Genomic DNA, 20568 nt, shown 5'->3' on the forward strand with positions numbered 1-20568 from the left:
ACTCTGGACTTATTACCCAGGGTCTAATGGCACTTATTACCCAGGCGCCGATGGCACTTATTACCCAGGCTCCTCTGAGCTTATTACCCAGGCTCCAATGGCACTTATTACCCAGGCTCCAATGGCACTTATTACCCAGGCTCCAATGGCACTTATTACCCAGGCTCCAATGGCACTTATTACCCAGGCTCCGATGGCACTTATTACCCAGGCTCCAATGGCACTTATTACCAAGGCTCCTCTGCGCTAATTACCCAGGCTCCTCAGCGCTAATTACCCAGGCTCCTCTTTGGCACTCTCTCTAAAGGAAATAGCTACTCTGTGCTTATTACCCAGGCTCCTCTGAGCACATAACCCAGGTTCCTCTGCACTTACTACCCAGGCTCCACTGCGCTTATTACTCAGGCTCCTCTGAGCGTATAACCCAGGTTCCTCTGCGCTTACTACCCAGGCTCCACTGTGCTTATTAATCAGGCTCCTCTGAGCGTATAACCCAGGTCCCTCTGTGCTTATTACCCAGGATACTCTGAGCGTATAACCCAGGTTCCTCTGCGCTTACTACCCAGGCTCCACTGCGCTTATTAATCAGGCTCCTCTGAGCGTATAACCCAGGTTCCTCTGCGCTTACTACCCAGGCTCCACTGCGCTTATTAATCAGGCTCCTCTGAGCGTATAACCCAGGTCCCTCTGTGCTTATTACCCAGGATACTCTGCCACTTTATCTGGAGGAAATCATCCTCTAATTGCGACATTTCCCTAATACTCGCACACGCAGGTGTCACGGCTGTTTGTCTCCCGACCCGCAGACCCATCTTAAAGTTTTATCTACGGTGGATGATCCAAGGTCACCGCTGCTGCACACTCACAACGCAGCACACATTTATGTCAAATATTTTTACAGAATTATATAAATAAGTTATAATTTTTCTGTCAAAAAGGCAACAAATAAATATTGTAATTTGAGGCTGATTACAACTCAAGGACCTTCAAGGATGCTTTTCTCTTCCCTAATCATCTCTCTGCAATTATATACATTCCTAATATATTCTCAGAGCTCTCTCGTGTTTGTTGTTTTTTATTTATTTACAATCACATTCGATGTGCATTTCATTATAACCTAATTGTGAAAAAGAAATCAGGGGCTGCCACAACATCTCAAAATATGTTTTAACCAAACAGGAAACTGTAAATGCTATCAGCAGAAATATCATAAAGCGATCACAATGCTGACACGACATTGAGCCTTTCTGGAATTGATTAGTGCTGGGTGTTTCGTCCTGGTGCGTCTCTGCCCTGCTTTAACTGTAGTTATCCAGCCTCCTGTAGTCTAGTCAGGCAACAACCTCTCCTCTCCCCTAGCCTTATCAAAGCCTGGCACACTAAAGGGCCCATTAGCAGCTAAACCTAATGAATGGACTTCATGAACACACTTAGAAATTGTGCATCATGAAACAAACGAAACGAGTCTCAGAGGAAGGGAAAAAGACCAGGAAAAAAAGGGAATTGAAGACGAACCTGCGGCAGAAAGGATAAAGCGTGGCCTGTGTAGAGGGACTCCATAGTGACAGTGCTGTTGTTCAGCATGGCAGAGACTCTGAAGAGACACGTGCGTTCTGACGGCATGATAAAGCCATCATGGTCCCACAAGAAAACAGTCACTCACAGAGCATGGGGCTAACCAAGGCTAACCAGGGCTAACCAAGGCTAACCCAGGCTAACCAGGGCTAACCAGACTATGTCCAGCAACACCAAACACATGGCCAGATATCTATGCTAAAAACGTCAGTCACAGAAGGCCTCTAGTGGTTGAAGAAGCCTCAACACTCCCCTCCCTCCTACCCCCTGGTTCATCCTCCTCCCCCAGTTAGAGGCGGTGATTCCACGGTGATGCTAACACTATTGGTAGTGGGCGGCCAGCTGCCTGAAGGCATCCGCGGGAGCTGATCACAGGAGGAGAGGGTTGGGTAAAACAGAGTGCACTTGAACTTTTTTTCTTCCGGCAATAGCACTGTTTGTCCATCTTGAGACACCTTTTCCAGTATACACTTCCTCAATAAATGTGTCATTCGTTTTAGTCCTGCAATTTCTTAGTGGTGCAGTATGTGGAAAAATGTGCATGGAAACAAGTTGTCTATCGTTGAAAAACAACAAACACTTATGTGAAAAATCCCTATGGTTGACCAATGACAAAGGAGCGTAGACGTTGGCTCACGAACTTCAACTTACCTCGAGAAAATGTTTTGTGTGCACGAACAGAAGAAAAAACCTTTTGCTGAACACCAAAGCAAAAGAAAAGTCACAAAATGTCATAATATACACATGAACTGTTTCAGATGGAAAGCTTTCAGATACCTTTACCCCCCCTCCACAGATGAACCCTCTGCCACCCAACACCCCCCACACACACCCTGCTCACACAGTTTTCTATTAACACCCTTAATAGTGAGAGGAACTGGGACCTCAAAGGACATCATGACCATGTGTCAGCCATCTCCCTGCTACACTCAAATCCATTCACTTATTTTCAGGGACCAGCAGCGTATCTACAGACAGAGACCCTGGGTATGGTGAACTACAGACATAGACCCTTGGTATGGTGAACTACAGACAGAGACCCTGGGTATGGTGATCTACAGACATAGACCCTGGGTATGGTGATCTACAGATATAGACCCTGGGTATGGTGAACTACAGACATAGACCCTGGGTATGGTGAACTACAGACATAGACCCTGGGTATGGTGAACTACAGACATAGACCCTGGGTATGGTGATCTACAGACATAGACCCTGGGTATGGTGATCTACAGACATAGACCCTGGGTATGGTGAACTACAGACAGAGACCCGGAGTATGGTGATCTACAGACAGAGACCCTGGGTATGGTGATCTACAGACATAGACCCTGGGTATGGTGAACTACAGACAGAGACCCGGAGTATGGTGATCTACAGACCGAGACCCTGGGTATGGTGAACCTACAGACATAGACCCTGGGAATGGTGAACTACAGACCGAGACCCTGGGTATGGTGAACTACAGACAGACCCTGGGTATGGTGATCTACAGACATAGACCCTGGGTATGGTGATCTACAGACATAGACCCTGGGTATGGTGAACTACAGACAGAGACCCGGAGTATGGTGATCTACAGACAGAGACCCTGGGTATGGGGATCTACAGACATAGACCCTGGGTATGGTGAACCTACAGACATAGACCATGGGTATGGTGAACCTACAGACATAGACCCTGGGTATGGTGAACTACAGACAGATACCCTGGGTATGGTGATCTACAGACAGAGACCCTGGGTATGGTGATCCACAGACAGATACCCAGGGTATGATTATCTACAGACAGATACCCAGGGTAAGGTGAACTACAGACAGAGACCCTGGGTATGGTGAACTGTATGCTATGTAGCACACACTTTGATCCAAAGCGACTAACAGTCATGTGTCCATGTGGCCCCAGTGGGAATCAAACCCACGAAACCCTGAAATTGCAAGCACCAAGCACCATGCACCATGCTCAGAGCACCATGCTCTACCAACTAAGCCACATGGGATCAATAGATGCAAAAAGGTAAACACAGGTGGAGGTGATGGGCGACGGCTAATGTTAACACTAATATTACACTAATATTACACTAATATTACACTAATATTGCACTAATATTACACTAATATTACACTAATATTACATAAAAGGTGCATAAACACTTTTCACAAAATAAATAAGATGAGCAGATGGCATTTACGTAGATTACCCTTCACTACATTCACAAACCAATAGATACGGGTAATTGACAAAATAAAGGAGTCACAAAGGGTCTTAATAGGACCTTGGGCCACCACGAGCCAGAACAGCTTCAATGCACCTGGTTTCTACTGGATCTTTATTGGAGGGATGAGACACCCTTCTTCCACAACAAATTCCATCATTTGGTGTTTTTTTGAGGTGGTGGAAAATGCTGTCACAGGCACCGCTCCAGAATCTCCCATATGTGTTCAATTGGGTTGAGATCTGGTGACTGAGATGGCCATGGCATATGGTTTACATAGTTTTCATGACCATTCAGTGACCACCTGTGCCCTGTGGATAGGGGCATTGTTATCCTATGGGAGCATAGACATGGTGGCCAAAATAATGGCCTGTACATCATTTTTATACATGACCCTAAGCATGATGGGATGTTAATTGCTTAATTAACTTAGGAACCACACCTATGTGGAAGCGCCTGCTTTCATTACACTTTGTACCCTCATTTACTCAAGTGTTTCCATTATTTTGGCAGTTACCTGTAGGTGGGCTTTACTACTCTAAAAAATACAACAAATTTTACCTGACCTTCAGTGTTGCTTAGCAACCAGTTGCCATACAATTTCTAATAAAATAAATGTGGGCGGCGAGATTACAGGCGTGGATGTGATGAGGGAAAAGGCTCGGAGATAAAATGAGATTAACAGGAATAAAAGAGATAGCATAAAGACTCAGTGAGGTGGTTTTCACGGAGACAGCTGGGGCTGCTACGTTTTCACATTTTTACCAAGTCAGCCTGACCAGCTTATTATCACTTTGACAGCCTCATGAGAGAGACCATTACTGGACCACTAGACTAGACCAGGGAGAAGTCCACCCAATACTCCCAGACAAAAGTCTAGGCAGGGCCATGCTACTCTCAATGGAATCACACAGTGTAGCTGCCACTCTCTGTCATTCTGTCACACCTACTCATTCAAGAGTTTTTTAATTTTTTTTTTACTATTTTCTACATTGTAGAATAACAGTGAAGACATTAAAACTATGAAATAACACATATGGATTCATGTAGTAAACAAAGGTGTTAAATCAAAATATACTTGTATTTTAGATTCTTCAAAGTAGCTATCCTTTGTCTTGATGACAGCTTTGCATTCTCTCAACCAGCTTCATCAGGTAGTCACCTGGAATTCTTCTCCAACAGTCTTGAAGGAGTTCCCACATATGCTGAGCACTTGTTGGATGTTTTTCCTTTACTCTGTGGTCCAACTCATCCCAAAACATCTCAATTGGGTTGAGGTCGGGTGATTGTGGATGCCAGGTCATCTGATTCAGCACTCCATCACTCTCCTTCTTGGTCAAATAGCCCTTACTCAGCCTGGAGTTTTGGGTCATTGTCCTGTTGAAAAGCAAATGATAGTCCCACTAAACGCAAACCATGTGGGATGGTGTATCGCTGCAGAATGATGTGGTAGCCATGCTGGTTAAGTGTGCTTTGAATTCTAAATAAATCACTGACAGAGTCACCAGCAAAGCACCCCCACACCATCACACCTCCTCCTCCATGCTTCACCGTGGGAACCACACATGCGGTGATCATCCGTTCACCAACTCTGCGTCTTAAAGACACAGCGGTTGGAAGCAGAAATCCAAAATGTGTACTCATCAGACCAAAGGACAGATTTCCACAGGTCTAATGTAAATTGCTTGTGTTTCTTGGCTCAACCAAGTCTATTCTTCTCATTGGTGTCCTTTAATAATAGTTTCGTTGCAGCAATTTGATCATGAAGGCCTGAGTCACGCAGCCTCCTCTGAAAGGTTGATGTTGAGATGTGTCTGTTACTTTAACTCTCTGTAAGGTGCAATCTTTTATTTATTTTACCTTTATTTAACTAGGCAAGTCAGTTCAGAACACATTCTTATTTTCAATGATGGCCTAACTGCCTGTTCAGGGGCAGAACGACATATTTTGTACCTTGTCAGCTCGGGGATTTGAACTTGCAACCTTTCGGTTACTAGTTCAATGCTCTAACCACTAGGCTACCCTGCCACCCCGTTAAATGGCGATTTGAGGCTGGTAACACTATGAACTTATCCTCTGCAGTTGAGGTAACTCTGGGTCTTCCTTTCCTGTGGTGGTCCTCATGAGAGCCAGTTACGTCATAGCGCTTGATGGTTTTTGCGACTGCACTTGAAGAAATTTTCAAAGTTCTTGACATTTTCCGTATTGAATGACCTTCATGTCTTAAAGTAATGATGGACTGTCATTTCTCTCTGCTTATTTGAGCTGTTCTTGCCATAATATGGACTTGGTCTATTACCAAATAGGGCTATCTACTGTATACCACCCCTACCTTGTCAAGACACAACTGATTGTCTTAAATGCATTAATATGGAAATACATTCCACAAATTAACTTTTAACGAGGCAGACCTGTTAATTGAAATGCATTCCGGGTGACTACCTAATGAAGCTGGTTGAGAGAATGCCAAGAGTGTGCAAAGCTGTCATCAAGGCAAAGGGTGGCAACTATATTTAGATTTGTTTAACACTTTTTTGGTTACTACATGATTCCATATATGTTATTTAATAGTTTTGATGTCTTCACTATTCTTCTACAATGTAGAAAATAGTAAAATAAAGAAAAACCCTTGAACGTGTAGGTGTGTCCAAACTTTTGACCAGTACTGTACATACAGCTGATACAGACATGCATTCAACATATTGATTTTGAGACGTAACAATAAGCTTCTAATGTTATCATGAAACATATATTTATGTTGTATTATTGAGAAAACAGAGACCTCGCCAAGGCCCATGGCAGAATGGTGTATATGTTCTGGTAGTTGGTATGCATCATGTGCTAACTCTCACCAGACTTCAGACAAACGTCACAGACAGAGACAGGGAACACCAAGATCAGTCGATAGACACACACAGTCATCTCAAAGTGATCAAAGTGACTGGGTCTTTGATACAAAGCAATCGGGTTCCTCTCAAGGCTCCGTTCTCTCTCAAGGGGGATCTTTTTCATATTGTCCCCCTAAGTTTACATGTAGGGGGTTGTAGCCTGGGTCAGTCTGTTCATTCCGGGTCAAATTACTTTCAGTTGTGTCGTTTCTCCGTTTCTGTTAGTGTGAAAATGAAGTTTTTTCTATCTCTCTCTGCATCACGCCACTCAGATACTTTAACCTGACAATGTCTCCAAAACAGATGTCAAACAATCCATACAGAGTCCATTATTTAAAAAAGAGAAAAACTAATAAGATCACCTGTGCAACTTTGACTGTTTCTTGAAGCTGTTCCCTTCCACCTCCTCCCTCCACATTAGCCACTCATACATTTTGTTGACTCAGTGCCTTGAATATGACCCTGTCAGAGGCCTTCTGTGTTGTAGGCCAATCACAGAGGTACAACAAACTCAGAGACACAGACAAGGGAGGAAGGAAAGTAGATGGCAAAATAAACATGATTCTCTCTCCAGTGGTCTGCTCCTGTCTGCATGGTTCTTTTAAACTCATTATCATCATCATTACATAAAGCTGTGAGCCAAGTGGGTCAGGGCCCACCAGTCTGGTGCCGGAGCACACGGATCAAGCACCTTTAGGCCTCAACTCCATTTGAAAGAGAAATAGCAAATGAAGGCTGTGTCTTCCGATCCTCTACAACGGAGAGAGAGAGAGAGGGAGGGGGGGGGGGGGGGGGGAGTGAGGGGGTGAGAGAGAGAGGAGGAGAGAGAGAAGGAGAAAGAGCGAAGGCAGAATGAGAGACAGAGGGAGGGGAGAAAGAGGGAGGGGAGAGAGAGAGAGTGGGAGGGGAGAAAGAGAGGGGGGAGAGGGAGAGAGAGAGGGGGAGAAAGAGAGGGGGGAGAGGGAGAGAGAGGGGAGAGAGTTAGGGGGGAGAGAGGGGGAGACAGAGGGAGGGGGGAGAGAGGGAGAGACAGAGGGAGGGGAGAAAGAGGGAGGGGGAGAGAGAGGGGGGTAGAGGGAGGTGAAAGAAAGTGAGGGTAGAGGGATAGAGGGAGAGGGGGGGGGAGGGGGAGCTTATAAATAAGAGTAAGATACATTCAATACATGACACAAGCGGCACAATGATTTGTGACAATATGTGTAGTGGTGGAGTGTGTTAGTACTACGGTCATTTTCATAAATCCCAGTTGGAAATCCCTCCTGATTCCAGGAATCTTCCAACTGGGATTTCAGGAAAACTAGGGTTAGTTATGGAAAGTTCACAGAATGTTGAAACCCTAGTTAGTACAGAGGAAGAAGATGAAAGACTGGTTAGGCTGGCAGGAGAGGCTGATGACAGCAGCCAACGTGTTTCCTGAACATAGACACAGCATCTCAATACATGCCTAAAAATCACTTAACTACTCAGTGACTAGATACTAAACTTATATTTTTCTACCTAACACTTAAGATATAGATTAATATTTCACCAATAAACAGTATCAACCGTTCTTCAAACATTCTACAAATAAAAATGAGGTCCATGTTCCTTGAATACCGTAACATCCCTCCAATACACAATCACCTCTGTCTGTGGTTGTATCTAAAAGCCGTCCATGTCTATGGTGTTCTCAGAGAGGTGGATGGTGACAGAACCATAAGAGCCAAGCGACTGCCGGGTCAGCGATTTTCACAAGGCCGTGTCAGTCTAGGGCGAGCTTGGCACCTGTATGATCCAGACGATAGCTTGCCCCGAAGATGAGCACCGTGACAGGATCAGGGTCAGAGTTTGTTTCTGGTTCCCCACCTCTTACCCTAGCTATTTCCTGCTACGCTGGGCTCCTCTAACGCTAGGCCACGCTAACGCTAGGCCCCTCTAACGCTAGGACACGCTAACGCTAGGCCCCTCTAACGCTAGGCCCCTCTAACGCTAGGCCCCTCTAACGCTAGGCCCCTCTAACGCTAGGCCCCTCTAACGCTAGGCCCCTCTAACGCTAGGCTCCTCTAACGCTAGGCTCCTCTAACGCTAGGCTCCTCTAACGCTAGGCTCCTCTAAAGCTAGGCCACGCTAACGCTAGGCCCCTCTAACGCTAGGCTCCTCTAACACTAGGCCACGCTAACGCTAGGATCCTCTAACGCTAGGCCCCTCTAACGCTAGGATCCTCTAACGCTAGGCTCCTCTAACGCTAGGCTCCTCTAACGCTAGGCTCCTCTAACGCTAGGCTCCTCTAACGCTAGGCCACGCTAACGCTAGGCTCCTCTAACACGAGGTTCCTCTAACGCTAGGTTCCTCTAACGCTAGGCCCCTCTAACGCTAGGCCCCTCTAACGCTAGGCTCCTCTAACGCTAGGCTCCTCTAACGCTAGGCTCCTCTAACGCTAGGCTCCTCTAAAGCTAGGCTCCTCTAACGCTAGGCCACGCTAACGCTAGGCTCCTCTAACACGAGGTTCCTCTAACGCTAGGTTCCTCTAACGCTAGGCCCCTCTAACGCTAGGCTCCTCTAACGCTAGGCTCCTCTAACGCTAGGCTCCTCTAACGCTAGGCCACGCTAACGCTAGGCTCCTCTAACACGAGGTTCCTCTAACGCTAGGCTTCTCTAAAGCTAGGCTCCACTGACGCTAGACTACGCTAACGTCAGTAAAGACAAACAAGCCAAAAATACGCCCTTCCTCTGATCTTTCGATGAGCCAGCAGACACCCCCCCGACCCCTGAAAAAAGTCAAGCTGAAAAAACAGAGGAAGTGAGGAGATGAGGCGGGATGCGTTTCCTCTGGAAGTGTAACTCAACAGATAAACATCCATCAGACGGATGGACGGGGGCCTGTAGGCTGGGCGGAGGTGTCGACAAGCAGAGGTGTTTCATGGTCAGCAGTGCCGTATCAGAGGCTTTACACTGTGCTCATCTCATCACAGGGCTCATCTCCGCAACACACACACACACACTACATCATCCATTTCTTTCTACAGGCTTGTAGGAATCACTGGCAGTCTTGAGTTCAGGTAAAACATACTAGACTTTTCTTAAATCTCTATATTTGACACTTTTGGTTTGAGCAATTCATACATCCACATTGCATCAATTCTTTGTTAGCTACTTAGTTGAATTCAATTTTGTTGAATTGGAAAAATTTTGTTGAATTGGAAAAATCAAAAATAACTATTATTAATAACTATTATTTTAACTACAGTGTGTTATCACTGTTGTGTGACTCTAAGCCTGACTAGAGCGGGCCTGCCCAGCTCTGCCTCTCTCTCTCTCCTGGCTATCTGCTCTGTGACTGCAGCCCAGCAGTGGTGAGTCAGACCCTGGGAAGGCCCCAGCCCCCTGCCCTTCTCCAGCCCCCCAGCCCCTAGACCCAGCCCCTCTCTCCAGACCCTATCCCACTCTCCCCAGCCCCTCTACCCCTGACCCCAGCCCCTCTCCCCAGCCCCCGTAGCCCTCTCCCCAGCCCCCTGCCCCTCTCCAATTGCCCCTCTCCCCAGCCCCCCTAGCCCTCTCCCCAGCCCCCTGCCCCTCTCCCCAGCCCCTTTCCCCAGCCCCTCTCCCAGCCCCCTGCCCCTCTCCCCAGCCCCTCTCCCCTGCCCCTCTCCCCAGCCCACCTAGCCCTCTCCCCAGCCCCCTGCCCCTCTCCCCAGCCCCCCTAGCCCTCTACCCAGCCCCCTGCCCCTCTCCCCAGCCCCTCGCCCCAGCCCCCCTAGCCCTCTCCCCAGCCCCTCTCCCCAGCCCGCAGGCAAACGGAGAAGCTTTCCAGCAGGAGATTTGTTCCACTTTATCTGCATATTTAGGCAGTTTTCAACATGCTCCTAACTGATAAAATGATGCCAGTCTGTCAGGCCGCTGCCAGCTCTGGAGCAGTGACCTTCTAGGGGAAGATTCCTTTTGAAAGAGGGAATGAAAATGAAAAAGAGAGAGAAAAGCTAGCCAGGCTAACAGGGAACCGGTCCAGGGTTTATCACGTTAAAAACAATAAACAGAGATGGTAGCAGACACCCCTCACACTAAACAGCCCCTCAGTGGGGCATTGCCATGCTGGTACCAATGTTGCTTCACAGATGATTAGCACCAACAGAAAGACAGACAGGCCTGTCTCCAGGTCCTTCTGCCAAACACCAAAACCTGCATGGAGAACACCTACGCAACAACAGCACCACACATGGAGAGACAGGGAAGGGAATGAGAGACAGAGACAGAGACAGAGACAAAGACAGAGACAGAGAGAGAGAGAGAGAGAGATCAGTGGGATGGAATGAAAGGGAGACTCATCCTTCAGTGCCGCCAGTGACTCCCTCCTCACTGCCTGACAGCTCTGTCACTCAAACCAAAACATCTGAAGGACAGCCAATGGCATGCCTTGAATTGCCTTCAGACGTCTTAGTGTCTGTCTGATCAGGCGCCATTCACCATAGTGTCCCAGTAGCCGGAGGCTTCCCGGGCTCCAGGAGAGTGCAGTTAGCTCTTGGTGTGGTATGCTGTTTCTGTGTGTGTGTGTGTGTGTGTGTGTGAGGTTAGTGACAACGAGGAAACAGAAGTCTGTTGATGAACACATTGTGGTTAGCCATTATCTCCTCAGAGCAGAGCAATCCCCTACCATAGTAGCATGCATGCATGCACGCACACGCACACGCACACACACACTCCCCGTCGTGACAGCTGAATTATGGACAAGGATATGGATGGGAGGGGTAGAGGGATGAATTGAGAAGCATTCCCTCAGCAGAGAAAAAGCTGGGTCATGGTACTTTGACACCCTTCCCTCCACCTCTGTCACCTCTGGCTGCTCTCTTGTGACTCACAGCACAATGGTGGTGCCTCGCTCCCTGTCAAGCCACCAAGGACACAAAGACAATCAAATCAACCTTTGACACGAGACCAGAGCGACTAGCCACCAAAGACTTGCTGAGCTGGACGCAACTTTACACTCACTCTCTCTCATTATCACCGATGTAAAAGTCATTAAGACCAATGGTCAATCAAATATGCCCGGAATAAGACAAGTCCTGATAACTGTGGCATACAGAACCAGTCAAAAGTTTGGACACACCTACTCATTCAAGAGTTTTTCTTTATTTGTCCTATTTTCTACATTGTAGAATAACAGTGAAGACATCAAGACTATGAAATAACACAAATGGAATCATGTAGTAACCAAATCATATTAAATTTGAGATTCTTTAAAGTAGCCACCCTTTGCCTTGATGACAGCTTTACACACTCTTGGAATTCTCTCAACCAGCTTCATGAGGTATACATTTCAATTAACAGGTGTGCCTTGTTAAAAGTTAATTTGTGGAATTTCATTCCTTCCTAATGTGTTTGAGCCAATCAACTGTACTGTGAAAAGGTAGAGGTAGTATACAGAAGATAGCCTTACTTGGTAAAAGAGTCCATAATATGGCAAGCAGCTCAAATAAAAAATCTGTCCTTTGGTCTGATGAGTCCATTTTTGGTTCCTACTGCCGTGTCTTTGTGAGATGCAGAGTAGGTGAATGGATGATCTCCACATGTGCAGTTCCCACCGTGAATCACGGAGGAGTGGTGGTGTGGGGGTGCTTTGCTGGTGACAATGACTGTGATTTATTTAGAATTCAAGGCACACTTAACCAGCATGGCTACCACAGCCTTCTGCAGCGATATTCCATCCCATCTGGTTTGCTCTTAGTGGGGCTATCATTTTTTCAACAGGAAAATGACCCAACACACCTCCAGGCTGTGTAAGGACTATTTGACCAAGAAGGAGAGTGATGGAATGCTGCATCAGATGACCTGGCCTCCACAATCAACCAACCTCAACGCAATTGAGATGGTTTGGGATGAGTTAGACCGCAGAGTGAAGAAAAAGCACATTTTTTTTGGTTACTACATGATTCCATCTGTGTTATTTCATAGTTTTGATGCCGTCACTATTATTCTACAATGTTGAAAATAGTAAAAATAAAAAATAAACTTGAATGTGAAGGTGTGTCCAAACATTTGACTGGTTCTGTATAACAGTGCTTAAGTCCTGCAGCCTCATGGTGTTTGTCCAACAACTGTTTACAGACAGATTATTTCACTTATAATTCACTGTATCACAATTCCAGTGGGTCAGAAGTTTACATACACTAAGTTGACTGTGCCTTTAAACAGCTAGGAAAATTCCATAAAATGATGTCATGGCTTTAGAAGCTTCTGATAGGCTAATTGACATAATTTGAGTCAATTGGAGGTGTACCTGTGGATGTATTTCAAGGCCTACCTTCAAACTCAGTGCCTCTTTGCTTGACATCATGGGAAAATCAAAAGAAATCGGAAAACAAATTGTAGACCTCCACAAGTCTGGTTCATCCTTGTTCATCCAAACGCCTGAAGGTACCACGTTCATCTGTACGAACAATAGTACGCAAGTATACACACCATGGGACCATGCAGCTGTCATACCACTCAAGAAGGAGATGGGTTCTGTCTCCTAGAGATGAATGTACTTTGGTGTGAAAAGTGCAAATCATTCCCAGAACAACAGCAAAGGACCTTATGAAGATGCTGGAGGAAACAGGTACAAAAGTATCTATATCCACAGTAAAACGAGTCCTATATCGACATAACCTGAAAGGCCGCTCAGCAAGGAAGAAGCCACTGCTCCAAAACCACCATTAAAAAGCCAGACTAAGGTTTGCAACTGTACATGGGGACAAAGTTCGTACTTTTTGGAGAAATGTCCTCTGGTCTGATGAAACAAAAATAGAACTGTTCAGCATTAATGACCATTGTTATGTTTGGAGGAAAAAGGGGGAGGCTTGCAAGCCGAAGAACACCATCCCAACCGTGAAGCACGGGGGTGGCAGCATCATGTTGTGGGGGTGCTTTGCTGCAGGAGGGGCTGGTGCACTTCACAAAATAGATGGCATCATGAGGAACGAAAATGATGTGGATATATTGAAGCAACATCTCAAGACATCAGTCAGGAAGCTAAAGCTTGGTCGCAAATGGGTCTTCCAAATGGACAATGACCTCAAGCATACTTCCAAAGTTGTGGCAAAATGGCTTAAGGACAACAAAGTCAAGGTATTGGAGTGGCCATCACAAAACCTGACCTCAATCCTATAGAAAATGTGTGGGCAGAACTTAAAAAGCGTGTGCGAGCAAGGAGGCCTACAAACCTGACTCAGTTACACCAGCTCTGTCAGGAGGAATGGGCCAATATTCACCCAACTTATTGTGGGAAGCTTGTGGAAGTCTACCCGAAACATTTGACCCAAGTTAAACAATATAAAGGCAATGCTACAAAATACTAATTGAGTGTATGTAAACTTCTGACCCACTGTGAATGTGAAAGAAATAAAAGCTGACATAAATAATTCTCTCTCCTATTATACTGACATTTCACATTCTTAAAATAAAGTGGTGATCCTAACTGACCCAAAATAGGAAATTTTTACTAGAATTAATTTGCCAGGAATTGTGAAAACTGAGTTTAAATGTATTTGGCTGAGGTGTATGTAAATTTCCGATTTCAACTGTTTATAGAGAGATAAAGATAGACAGAGAGATATAGAGAGAGATAGATACAAAAAACATATACAGAGAGATATACATACAAAGATTGAGAGAGAGGGAGAGATGAATCCACTGTCACACACACTACCTGCAGAGAGACGAGGGCAGTCTGGTAGCATGGGCTCCACCGGTGTGTCCAGGGGCTCGGGGCTTGACACCCAGTTCCGGCAGTGCTGTGGGGGGAGGAGGTGGTGAAGAGAGGAGAGACGGGGGAAGGAGACAGGAACAAGCAATTAAAAGCCCTGTGACACACTGCTCAGACTAGTCAGATTTTGTTTGTGATGGCGAGCCGGGACGCCCCAGGGGGGTGTCTACGCAGCCTGGTGACCCATAACCCCTCAACACCCCCCTCCGCCAGTCCACAGCCGTACACTTAGAGACAGCAGAGGAGCGCTTCTTCAAACATATCTTTATCCCTCTTGTCTTCACCCTTCTACATGTGGAATGCTGCTTTATACAGTGCATTGTGTGTGTGTGTGATGATTCTGACTGACAGTGTGTTATGTCCAGTGGGTTGATGGTGCAGTGTGGTATGTGTTAGTTTGACGGGTGTGGAGGAGGGAGAGGGAGGATGAAGAGAAAGAGGAATGCATGGAGAAGACGTTCCTGAGATAAGATACAAGTGAAATAGAAGAAACAGAAATGCAAAGGGGATTAGGCTGGCCTCCTGACCAATCACCGAGATTAGGCTGACCTCCTGACCAATCACTGAGATTAGGCTGGCCTCCTGACCAATCACTGAGATTAGGCTGGCCTCCTGACCAATCACAGCTTATCTGATCTTGTTTACTTTTGCCTCGGCCCGCCTGATAGCCAATACAGTGCTTGTGTGTGTGGGGGTGTGTTTGTGTGTGTTTTGGGAGGGGGTCCCATCCTTGAACCCCCCCCCCCCCCCACACACACCCCAGTGATCACCCTCTCCCAAGGTCCTGCTTCTTTCGGACAGAGAGGGAGCTGACTGGGCCAATCAGGGAGGCCAGTGAACCCCACACCCCCACCTTGCCTAGATCCCTGGGTATCCTCACACTGCCTCCCACCCACACCCTTCCTCACCCTGTCGGTAGCTCTCAGCGGTAGCCCTCAGCGGTAGCCCTCAGGTGTAGCCCTCAGTGGTAGCCCTCAGCGGTAGCCCTCAGGTGTAACCCTCAGCTGTAGCCCTCAGCTGTAGCCCTCAGTGGTAGCCCTCAGCGGTAGCCCTCAGCTGTAGCCCTCAGCGGTAGCCCTCAGGTGTAACCCTCAGCGGTAGCCCTCAGGTGTAACCCTACGCGGTAGCCCTCAGGTGTAGCCCTCAGCGGTAGCCCTCAGTGGTAGCCCTCAGTGGTAGCCCTCAGCGGTAGCCCTCAGTGGTAGCCCTCAGCGGTAGCCCTCAGGTGTAACCCTCAGTGGTAGCCCTCAGCGGTAGCCCTCAGGTGTAACCCTACGCAGTAGCCCTCAGTGGTAGCCCTCAGGTGTAGCCCTCAGCGGTAGCCCTCAGGTGTAGCCCTCAGCGGTAGCCCTCAGGTATAACCCTCAGCGGTAACCCTCAGCGGTAGCCCTCAGCTGTAGCCCTCAGCGGTAGCCCTCAGCGGTAGCCCTCAGGTGTAACCTTCAGCGGTAGCCCTCAGCTGTAGCCCTCAGGGGTAGCCCTCAGCTGTAGCCCTCAGCGGTAGCCCTCAGGTGTAACCCTCAGCGGTAGCCCTCAGGTGTAGCCCTCAGGGGTAGCCCTCAGGGGTAGCCCTCAGGGGTAGCCCTCAGCTGTAGCCCTCAGCGGTAGCCCTCAGGGGTAGCCCTCAGCTGTAGCCCTCAGCTGTAGCCCTCAGGGGTAGCCCTCAGGGGTAGCCCTCAGGTGTAGCCCTCAGGGGTAGCCCTCAGGTGTAGCCCTCAGGGGTAGCCCTCAGGGGTAGCCCTCAACTCTCTGTGTTTGTTTCCAACTCTATGACAACAACTTAATGTAAACTTCACGTTCATTTCAGAGTCATGCACCTGTAGTGAGGATCAATCCACCTTATTCATGTCTGTAAGCAACAAATACACACATCATTCTGATAAGGAAGTAAGGAAAAAAAACATGGTTTGTACATATATTGATGGGGATATAGCTATAAGGGTCAGAGAGCAACATTTTTGATGTTGTCACCTTTCTTTAACAATTCTGTGAGGAGGAACTTTAGTGTAACCAGAGATTTAGTTACTGTTTTTGTGAGGAGAAAATGTCACAGACCGTGTTTGGTGTTTTTACAATGCACACATCCGTGTTCCAACTTATCAAACACACACAAAGGGGAATGATATCCCTTCATCCTGTCAATCGAGTGGCTTAGGAGTGTGCAATGTAGGCAAGATAGAGGGGAATTTTGTGTTGGGAGGGGTTGGGGGGGGTATAGGGATTCAGACAGACAGACAGACAGACAGACAGACAGACAGACAGACAGACAGACTCATTGTATCTCCCTAATTCATTCCATCTGGAAGAAGAAGATGTCAGCTGTGCTGGTGTGCTTTGAGTGGGGGGAGGCATTTCAAAGGCCGCCCTCCCGCTCCCTGCCAATGGAGGAGCAGGGGCCGGCGTTTCAACAGATTTGTCAGGCTGAGTTTTGGTCAGATACAGGCTAGCACACTGCATGGGATTAGAGGGACGTTGACAAAACGATGCCACATCGAATTCTCTCTCAGACATTATTACTATCAATACTTCATGCCAGGACGCCAATCCATGGCAACATTGAACTGAATGAGACACCACAAACATAAACAGGTCACCCTGGTTTGTCTGCGCTGGTTTGTGTGTGTGTGTGTGTGTGTGTGTGTGTGTGTGTGTGTGTGTGTGTGTGTGTGTGTGTGTGTGTGTGTGTGTGTGTGCACGGCAAAAAGTGAAATCTAAGCATCAAGCTATTTTTTTGTTAAAATAAGCTAAATTATCTGCCAACGACGTTAAATAATTTAGCTTAGTACAATTTTTTTTATTTTTATATTATCATCAATATAAAATATCTAGGCATGCTTAGCTTTCACTTTGTGTGTGTGTGTGTTTGAAATGCTTTGTCTTAGACTGAAATATGCTGGAAAAAAGGAAAGGAGAGGAGGAGAAGCTTACATACACATACACACGCTGCGGCTTTTTCACACAAACTCATTCAGTCCCACCATTATTAATCAGAAACATATGGCTCCGAAATCCCACAATCCTTTTGGAGCCTGGTGGCAGAAACCGGTGGCCGACCGGGACTTAACGGGATGCTAACAGTGCTCCTAATGGCGCACTGTTATGATTTCAGAGTGTAAACGGAAGACAGGTGTTACTGGGAAAGAGGTCCTACCTGTGCAACACTTTTAAGCCTCCCATCAGGCCTATAATGAGCCACCTGCTCTGGGCTACAGCCTGCAGTAAAGCCTGCCTCCCACTGCGCTCACTGACTAGCCCACTTAAACAGCACAAACCTACTGTACGTGTGTGTGTACCTGTCACGGCTGCTATAGCATGGCTAACAGTATGGAGACCAAACACTGCTTTGACAGTAGTCTATACTACAGCTTTACAGATACAGTGATACACACAGATCCTGGAAGTGCTGTCAATATATAGCCTGTATGTCCCCCGACCCACCTTAACACATACACACACGCTCACACGCTCACACGACCAATCCTACATAAACATGCTGATGCATTGCCCACCACGTGAGCCCTGTAGCGAGCCCATCTCCTCCCAAACCCCTGTAGCCTGTCGTATCAAGACTCACACACATACAGTATATCCAAACCTTCTCAAACCCCAGACACCAAACATCACTACTCAGACATCCTTTAACTGCCTGAGACCCCTGACTTGTTCCCTGTGGGCCAGCTCCCACTACTGTTTGACTTGTTCCCTGTGGGCCAGCTCCCACTACTGTTTGACTTGTTCCCTGTGGGCCAGCTCCCACTACTGTTTGACTTGTTCCCTGTGGGCCAGCTCCCACTACTGTTTGACTTGTTCCCTGTGGGCCAGAACCCACTACTGTTTGACTTGTTCCCCGTGGGCCAGCTCCCACTACTGTTTGACTTGTTCCCTGTGGGCCAGCTCCCACTACTGTTTGACTTGTTCCCTGTGGGCCAGAACCCACTACTGTTTGACTTGTTCCCTGTGGGCCAGCTCCCACTACTGTTTGACGTGTTCCCTGTGGGCCAGAACCCACTACTGTTTGACTTGTTCCCTGTGGGCCAGAACCCACTACTGTTTGACTTGTTCCCTGTGGGCCAGAACCCACTACTGATTGACTTGTTCCCTGTGGGCCAGAATCCACTACTGTTTGACTTGTTCCCTGTGGGCCAGCTCCCACTACTGTTTGACTTGTTCCCTGTGGGCCAGAACCCACTACTGTTTGACTTGTTCCCTGTGGGCCAGCTCCCACTACTGTTTGACTTGTTCCCTGTGGGCCAGCTCCCACTACTGTTTGACTTGTTCCCTGTGGGCCAGAACCCAATACTGTTTGACTTGTTCCCTGTGGGCCAGCTCCCACTACTGTTTGACTTGTTCCCTGTGGGCCAGCTCCCACTACTGTTTGACTTGTTCCCTGTGGGCCAGAACCCACTACTGTTTGACTTGTTCCCTGTGGGCCAGCTCCCACTACTGTTTGACTTGTTCCCTGTGGGCCAGCTCCCACTACTGTTTGACTTGTTCCCTGTGGGCCAGCTCCCACTACTGTTTGACTTGTTCCCTGTGGGCCAGAACCCACTACTGTTTGACTTGTTCCCTGTGGGCCAGCTCCCACTACTGTTTGACTTGTTCCCTGTGGGCCAGAACCCACTACTGTTTGACTTGTTCCCTGTGGGCCAGAACCCACTACTGTTTGACTTGTTCCCTGTGGGCCAGAACCCACTACTGATTGACTTGTTCCCTGTGGGCCAGAACCCACTACTGTTTGACTTGTTCCCTGTGGGCCAGCTCCCACTACTGTTTGACTTGTTCCCTGTGGGCCAGAACCCACTACTGTTTGACTTGTTCCCTGTGGGCCAGCTCCCACTACTGTTTGACTTGTTCCCTGTGGGCCAGCTCCCACTACTGTTTGACTTGTTCCCTGTGGGCCAGAACCCACTACTGTTTGACTTGTTCCCTGTGGGCCAGCTCCCACTACTGTTTGACTTGTTCCCTGTGGGCCAGCTCCCACTACTGTTTGACTTGTTCCCTGTGGGCCAGAACCCACTACTGTTTGACTTGTTCCCTGTGGGCCAGAACCCACTACTGTTTGACTTGTTCCCTGTGGGCCAGAACCCACTACTGTTTGACTTGTTCCCTGTGGGCCAGCTCCCACTACTGTTTGACTTGTTCCCTGTGGGCCAGCTCCCACTACTGTTTGACTTGTTCCCTGTGGGCCAGAACCCACTACTGTTTGACTTGTTCCCTGTGGGCCAGCTCCCACTACTGTTTGACTTGTTCCCTGTGGGCCAGCTCCCACTTCTGTTTGACTTGTTCCCTGTGGGCCAGAACCCACTACTGTTTGACTTGTTCCCTGTGGGCCAGAACCCACTACTGTTTGACTTGTTCCCTGTGGGCCAGCTCCCACTACTGTTTGACTTGTTCCCTGTGGGCCAGCTCCCACTACTGTTTGTGTAATCTCAGTGGATTATGATGCTTTATTCATGGCAGTGCCATCCTTTGCGTGCGTGTGACCAGCACAGTGACAAGAGACACCTTGGGCTGTGACAGGCTGCCAGCTGCACACCTCTCTGTCCTCTTCCCTCTGTTCCCCCTCTACATGTCTCTACCTCTATCCTCTTCCATCTGTTCCCCCTCTACCTCTATCCTCTTCCCTCTGTTCCCTCTCTACATGTCTCTACTTCTATCCTCTTCCCTCTGTTCCCCCTCTACATGTCTCTACCTCTATCCTCTTCCCTCTGTTCCCTCTCTACATGTCTCTACTTCTATCCTCTTCCCTCTGTTCCCCCTCTACATGTCTCTACCTCTATCCTCTTCTCTCTGTTCCCCCTCTACCTCTATCCTCTTCTCTCTGTTCCCCCTCTACCTCTATCCTCTTCTCTCTGTTCCCCCTCTACATGTCTCTACCTCTATCCTCTTCCCTCTGTTCCCCCTCTACCTCTGTCCTCTTCTCTCTGTCCCCCCTCTACCTCTATCCTCTTCTCTCTGTTCCCCCTCTACATGTCTCTACCTCTATCCTCTTCCCTCTGTTCCCCCTCTACCTCTGTCCTCTTCTCTCTGTTCCCCCTCTACATGTCTCTACCTCTATCCTCTTCTCTCTGTTCCCCTTTTTACTCCTCAGCTGCCCTTCCTGGAACATAGTTGTCTTGTTTTTCTATCTTTGACCCTTCCTCTACCCCCCCTCTCTCTCTCTCTCCCCTTCT

General features: G+C 47.8%; 1 protein-coding gene across 2 annotated transcripts in view; it reads right to left on the bottom strand.

Annotated features, from left to right (window-relative positions):
* LOC139411917 (cotranscriptional regulator ARB2A homolog) overlaps positions 1-20568 on the bottom strand; it is a 272716-nt gene that overhangs the window by 53612 nt on the left and 198536 nt on the right. For both annotated transcript variants that reach the window (XM_071158672.1, XM_071158673.1), the window contains exon 10: positions 14339-14423. In XM_071158672.1, the coding sequence (XP_071014773.1) occupies positions 14339-14423 (85 nt within the window). The remainder of the gene's footprint in view (positions 1-14338; positions 14424-20568) is intronic.

Source organism: Oncorhynchus clarkii, chromosome 6 (genome assembly GCF_045791955.1).
Source record: "Oncorhynchus clarkii lewisi isolate Uvic-CL-2024 chromosome 6, UVic_Ocla_1.0, whole genome shotgun sequence".
In the NCBI taxonomy this organism is placed as follows: Eukaryota; Metazoa; Chordata; class Actinopteri; order Salmoniformes; family Salmonidae; genus Oncorhynchus; species Oncorhynchus clarkii.